General features: G+C 37.1%; 1 protein-coding gene across 4 annotated transcripts in view; it reads right to left on the reverse strand.

The window, feature by feature from the left end:
* Nucleotides 1-7,500, reverse strand: part of bchs (WD repeat and FYVE domain containing 3 bchs) — a 748,678-nt gene that overhangs the window by 589,384 nt on the left and 151,794 nt on the right. For all 4 annotated transcript variants that reach the window (XM_068389148.1, XM_068389155.1, XM_068389143.1 and 1 more), the window contains exon 9: nt 3,133-3,335. In XM_068389148.1, coding sequence (XP_068245249.1) covers nt 3,133-3,335 — 203 coding nt within the window. The remainder of the gene's footprint in view (nt 1-3,132; nt 3,336-7,500) is intronic.

The following is a 7,500-nucleotide window of genomic DNA, read 5'->3' on the forward strand; positions in this document are numbered from 1 at the left end:
CATTAAGTGTTCTGTACATTAAAGGGTAGTTTTTAACAGAACTACGTACAAGGGAAGGTTTTAAAAGTCTGAATATACATGTTGAATAAATAGGTAAATATGGTGTCACTACTTCGCGGATTTTCACCTATCGCGGCCGCGACTGGAACCTATCTACCGCGATAAACGAGGGTTCACTGTACATATATAAAATAATTACACTCATTTCTTCTTATGACCTCTGCAATTAAAATACAGAATACCCAAAGTGAAAAAAAATCATATTAATATCAGTATTACACAACCTCATCAATAACCTCCCTCTGGTTGCGGGCAATAAGGGCCTTTTGGGCGGAACAGGGGTAGGAATAGATATTCCTTCCTCCCTCGATTTTACTTGTCCGGATTTGCGGCACAATATCGTAACACTCATCGCCACCGTTTCGCCATTTTTAAAATCACTACTACACTTACATTTGTAACTATCATTCTTCCTGCTTTTCTTTTATAACTTCAAGCATAATGTATTCACATCTAAACATTCTCTAACAGTGCCTTTCCTCGAGGCTGAACTTTAATCCAGTAGCCACTTGCCCTTCAAGAACCACCCCCCCCCCCAGCCCCAGCAACCAGGAATCATATAATACACAAATAATGCAGCATCCGCCTGACGGATCTAACCTGACCTATTTAATCTTTGTCTGTTTGTTTTTAGGTTCATTCAGCAGTATATCATACATATTGCTACACTCAGCAAAATTATCACAACACATTACTTATACATTAAGCACCAACATAAGAACACATTGTTATCATGTTTATTCAAAACACGTCAAAAGAAATGAGGTCTATTCAAACAACAGCAAAGAAAAAAAATTCTACTCATCAACTCGAGGAATGTCTCATATGCAGGGGTAAGGAGGTACACTAATTAACACTTGTAAACTACCTCTTCTGGCACCACATGTATGTGTGCCTGATGATGTTCAGACATTGCGCCATTAATAATGCTTTGTATCACAACTGTGTTAGATTTAACCATCCTTACTTGGTATGGGAACAAATACGCTGGCTCTAGTTTGCGTTTCCTAGGTTGTAATCATTTCAAATACACACAATCGCCCACAAATACTTTTACCAGTGCAGGTTTGAACCGACCATCATACTTTGAGCTGTGTTATTCATTAGCGCTCTTCAAAAACCTTTCAGTGGTGTTCATTACTCTCTTTTAGAGATTTAGTAAATATACACAGTATTGCTCAGTTGAATAATTTAGCAACTGTTGCGAATTTATCAGGACCGTATACAGTAACACAGGATCATGTCCATACACTAAAAAGAAAGTTGTGTCCCTCAGCGAAGAATTATGTGCAATGTTCAAAACTAGCTCACCTGTAAGAAGCATGGCCTGCCAATGAAAGGGGTCTTAAGCTACTAAGTAACGTAAAATTTGCACCACTTCCCTATTATGTGATTCCACTAAGCCATTAGCTGAAGGCCTATATGCAGTCACTGAAAAGTGTTCAATTTTCATCAAGTCCGTGAGCGCACAGGGGATACCTGGCACTTAAGGGACTTACTCACAATGTGAGAAAGCCCCTTTTGCCCCGAAGGGACCAGTGCCCGTTGGATAACGGGGTGCATGGGCGCCCACAGCGCGTCAGCAGCCAGGAACGGAAAAGGAAGATCAGCAGGTCTGGCAGGCGAAGGAGATCGCGAACGATCAGCAGAGAGGTCCAGGGATGCAACTGCAACAGTCACTGCACGGCGAGGAGGATCCTCTGCGGGGGACTGCGAAGGTGAAAAACCGAAAAGGCGCCTCCTAACTCCCTTGTGGGGAGAAGAAGACCTCTACGGCGAAGAGGAAGACGAGCTTTACGTCTGATACGTCCTCTGGGGGCAGCAGGCAGACCATCATCAGTTCTCCGAAGAGGAGTCTGTTAATGAACTCCCCCGAGGGGGAGAATCACCTGCAGGAGAGACCGTTGGACTTAGCTCCTCCCTCGAAGGATGATCGGAGGGGGAAACTAAGCCTTCAGCAACATCAGCACTCAAGGCAGAGGTTTGACCTAACTTGTCGGAAGCCTCTGCCACAACAACGTCGACGATAGACAGAGGGTCAACCTCTGCTGTCGCCGGCGACTGTTTGACAGCAGCCCCCAACCTGATTATGTCAAACAGGGCTTCCTTGGAGGGCAAACCCTGAAGCCCCAAGGAAGCCCAAAACTGCAATAAATCATCATTAGACACACTAGCAGAAATAACCTCGCCTGGAGGAGGAGGAGGAGCCGCCTCGCTATGGGAGGCAACGCCCTCTCCCGCACCCCGAGGTTGGTGAACACAAGTACGGCCTACACTACCACTCAACGGCCTCTCGGAAGAGACCGATCGAGTGGGAGCTTCAGAGGAGGTTTGGGCTACGGAGGAAGAGTCCTTGGGATTTTCTCTCCAAGGGAACCCTTGAAGGAGAAATATCCCGTTTAGACTTCTTCCGGCGCCGTGAAAACCTCTCCCACTGGGAGGTAGACCACTCCCTACACTCACCGCATACTTTATTTCTTTCACACCGTTGGCCCGTGCAATAAGGACATAAGGTGTGAGGGTCCGTGTCCACCGCCGACATAAACGTTCCACAAGGGCGGTCAGGTAAGCCGGGACACTTCCGCATAGTAGAGGCCAACTTCCAAGCACACTGAAAAGAAAAAGCAAAACAAGATCAAAGGCTGTCAATAAGCGAGGGTGGGAGCACACACGTCTGTTCATCACCCGAGCCAAAAGCAAAGTGAGCTAGTCACAGGTGTGTGAGGGGGGGAGGGGTAGCTAGCTACCCCTCCCTACCCCTGCGCTAACTAGCGAGGGGGTATTAAATAGCGTGGTTTGTATTTCGGTTACGGAACGAATATATATATATATATACTATATATATATATATATATATATATATAAAATATATATTTATACACACATACATATATATATATATATATATATATATATATATATATATATATATATATATATATATATATATATATATCTCAATATATACAAAAAATTACTTTTAGGATAGAGACCTTTGAATCTTGTTTTTAAAACCCCACACATTTAACAATGACAAAGAAATATATATGATAACTTTGATGTTATTGTTACCTGTATTTCCTTTGGTTTGGTATGTATTTTTTCTGCAAATGTAGATAATGTGTGCTGAGGTTCAAGGATGAAATAGTTTGCAGAGTCGGAATGATATACAGCAGAGATAGCGTCCAAAATGACTGAGCAGAGGTTAGCAGTAGTACCACGTAGAAAAACTGACTGTAGAACATTAAATGCTTGTACATTCCTTACACTTGCACCTATAAAAAATGAGTGTTCATTAAAATACTAAAGAGTGATAAACCTTATGCAGAATTAAAATGATTTGTAAAAATATCTTCAAGCTTTATAATATTGAGGGAAAATAAAATACTCAACATTTTCAGTACAATGAATCCTGCAATATCCTGGATTATAATATCTTGAAAATTTATCCATACACTGTCTTATATTTTACCACATCACTACAAATGAAAGGAAATAACAGCAAACTAATTCAAACACATTGGACAATAATAAATCTAGTTTCCTTGCATAAATAAATCATCAAGTGCCAAGACATTTGGATAGCATCTCAATCCGCACAAATATCTGTTTTTTAGGTGGCTACATCTTATTTAATAACATTCTCTATACCCATATATTGTAAGGGATAATGGGTAAACCACCACAAAACAAGATAATAATGATAACTTAAATTCAACTTTTAGTGTTTTGCTCCAAATGAATTTGTTTTTGTATTAGCAAACAAATCTTTTTTTAAGCAAAACTCCATGGAACAACGCAATGTTATCTGGGTGTAGTCATCTACAGTATATACAACATGAATTTGAATCTTAATTTTTGGAATTTATATATCATTAGCGCAGACCAATAATTGATTTAATGTCATAATTTCACTAACTGTACAGGTGAATTTAAAAAGCTAAGTAAAATATATCAATCAGCAGGTCAAGAAAGACAATTCCAGTAAAAATAATGCACATGACAAATTATTTCAAACTGAGAGTACCCATCCCACAATTAAAGGCAAGAAAATCTGCATAATTTTGCAAGTAATTTTAATATCTTGTCTAAATAAAGAAAAAAAATTCAATTAAAAAATTTCCTTTTACCATACTGTTTCATCCCCAGAAGCTTGGTTTAATCGATCTTTACTGTTATTTTTTTTTAGTTTCTTTGGTATATGCCCTTAGTATGGGAGGGAACATTATTAATTTTAAAGTCAAAATTACCCGCATCTCCTTGACATCATAAGATAGTGGGGAGGAAGGAGGGCATGTGCATGAATATAAGGTGAGAATAAAAATAAGAAATTTTAGTACTGAATTTTTTCTATTTCTATGAACCTCCCCTGATGTTCATATTGCTGGCTCCCACACTATGGGCTACTGGAAGTGGGGGGCCAGTGAAGGAAAGAGATAGGATCAATTCAAGTAAAAGCAATATACCTTGGGTAGGATTTATTAACCTGGCTAGATTACTTTTAACAAACAATCACAAAATATGATTCGAAATACAGGACTCCAGATTGTTTACTATAGATATTTAAAATACCAGACTGTGGCTTGTCTCTGAATTACATTTCTTTTTAATCCAAATCATACTTTTGGTTGAAACCATACCAATTAAATTAAAACCTTATATACTAGTAGATAAGGAATTTAAAAATCAACTGAACTTAAAATTGATTAGACCACAGCTCTACAGTCACTATGGGGCCTAAAGCTTAGCAACCTTCATAAGTGAACAAGGATTCTTTACGATAATGTTTAATTAAACTTGATTTGGTACACTATTGAGCTGCTGCTGAAATTCATTCTAAAGAAAGATTTCTAAAAAAAAATTTAAGGAAATTGAGTGTTCTACTCATATCAAGTATCTTCACTATTAAGCCTTTCATCAGATTATATCTAATTCTTTGTGAGCTACTATGACCCAACTTCAAATTATCAATGCTATTGCCTTTTTGGTTATAGGTGAATAGGGACCTTTATACCACAAAACAAATTACGGACACTACCTCTAAAATCAGAATTTTTGTCGAAATATTACTGAACAGCTCTTACTGGACAGAGAAACCTGTTTTCTGTTGAAATGCTTTCATCCATTTTAGAGAAGGTATGCGAAAAGATTCAGGCAAACTGTTAGCCTTCAAATAATTTTTCGGCTATGAAGGAAAACAAGAAAAAATAATCTTGTGTTCCCGAAGGTTGCTTTGACAGATAGTGTTTGCAGCCCACTTATGTCTTTAGGTGAAGCTATTACAACAGGAAAAGGGTTTTAGCCATGAGATCTTCAAGAGAAAGATTTCCAACTACAGTATGCAAAATTTGGATCTTTTACATACCTGAAAACAACATTAAATTTCCAGACCTTACTGGGAGTCTTTCAATACACAATGATATAACAGAATCGGTATAATACCTGAAAGGGACATATCTAATCTCCATTGAATGAGCACAAAATTAAGCATGGATCTAAATACCTTCATAATTGAAATTTAAGATTGATTTTCATAAAAAAATCAACCATAAAAATTTAACAATATTCAAGCTAGACTTAGTAATTAACAGACCTCTTAGCTTTGCCAAAATCAAAATAAACATTACATTGGCTTTGATAGGGAATATTGGTAGATTGTCTTTTCGAACTTATAATAGACAGTCTAGAGGGTTACAGAAACCCTTGGTTTCTGAGAATAGGGTGTATAGTCTCCAAGTATCTTCTTCAATTGCACAAAAAAATTGGCTTATTGAGAAAATCTTTCAAGATTTTTGGTAATCAATCTATTCTGAAGAAGTGTTTTAATAGTTTCATTTTACCCTGTTTCGAGTATAGTTCTCCTGGTGTGGTCTTCAGCTGCCAATTCTCATCTTAATTTGTTGGGCAGGAACTTATGGTCTATTAAATTTCTTATTCCTGATCTACATATTAATCTCTAGCACCGTCATTCAATTAATTCATTATGCATGTTGCATAAGATTTTTTATTATTCTGACCATCCAATTCATAGGGAATTGGATTTTTGTTAGGCGAGGGACTTAAGATTCAGGTTCAAGAAATTAGGAATGCGACTACTTTTCTTAATTTCTGTAGAAATCTTTCTTTGGAAAGAGTCTCAGCTGAAGCTCTGTGGAGTGCTAAATCAGTTTTTGCTATGCACTATCAAAAAGAGGCCAGGTTTTCTTCTAAGAGTTACTAGGCATTGAGTGTTGTTACAGCTGCAGGTAATATTCTAGTGTAAATTGTGTTGAAAGATGAGGATAATTCTTAAAATTTTTATCAATTTATTGGCTCTCAGGGCTATTTAGTATTCTATTGGCTCTTCAGGGCTATTTAGTATTCAATATTTCTCAATCTGGATTTGTGATGCAGTGCAGGAGACTTTCCTAGCTTTCAGTGGTTGCCGTTGAGCTTACTGTTAGTAGAGGTGAGAACTGGCTGATTAGTGCAATTATTTAAGATGGGGTATTAGGTTTAATTAGGCTGTTTCCCTCACTAACCACTGGATTCAGCCATATGAACCTCAAGTGAGATTCATAGCAATAAATTAAATTTTATTAATGAAATTAAATATTTCTATGATCACCTGATGCTCATTCCATTTCTTTCCACCCCACCATGTCTCCCCACAGATTTGTAATGCCACGAGGCTGTTGAACATGTTTTGATTTTGTATACTGAAATGGCATCCCATAAATTTACACAACCAAGCCATTCTTATTAGCATACAACATCACATAAGTGCAATAAAAGACTAGAGGGTATGGCTATTGAAGTACGGGAAAAGGGGGAAATATGAAATTCTAAGATAGATGTCATAAATAAGCTGGCTTCAATTAGTGAGCCATATGAACCTTAAATGAGTATAGAAATAATCTTAAATTTAAAATACAATTTTTGTCATATATAGATAACTACATTATGACACTGGAAGGGAAAAATTGAGAGCAATAATATCAAGAATGACAGGGCTACCCTAAGAATCTAGATTCAAACAATCTATGGGAAAACACTAAAGTAACTGATTATTTCTCAATTGGGATCGCAAAAAAAGTATAATGCATTGTACAAAAATATTAATGCATAATAGACCAAGTGATAAAAATTACAATTTTCAAAGATGATATGAATTAATAACTTGCAAAAACACATGCCTAATATTTCTTACCTAGGCTAGAATTTAAAGTACACTGGGATTAGCCCATCAACTATCTGCATATACTCATGAATAACAAAAAAAAAATATTAAGTAAATTATACTTTGGAAAGGAGAAATGAAGAAACATTAGTATTGAATATCATTTCAAAACTAAAATTTCTCCATCAAAGAAATGCAAGCCAGCTATTGACATGATACAATAGGGAGACTTCCTTTGACACTATACAATCACATGAAAGGACCACTCCAGGGTCCTTTCA

Source organism: Palaemon carinicauda, chromosome 1 (genome assembly GCF_036898095.1).
Source record: "Palaemon carinicauda isolate YSFRI2023 chromosome 1, ASM3689809v2, whole genome shotgun sequence".
Lineage (NCBI taxonomy): Eukaryota > Metazoa > Arthropoda > Malacostraca > Decapoda > Palaemonidae > Palaemon > Palaemon carinicauda.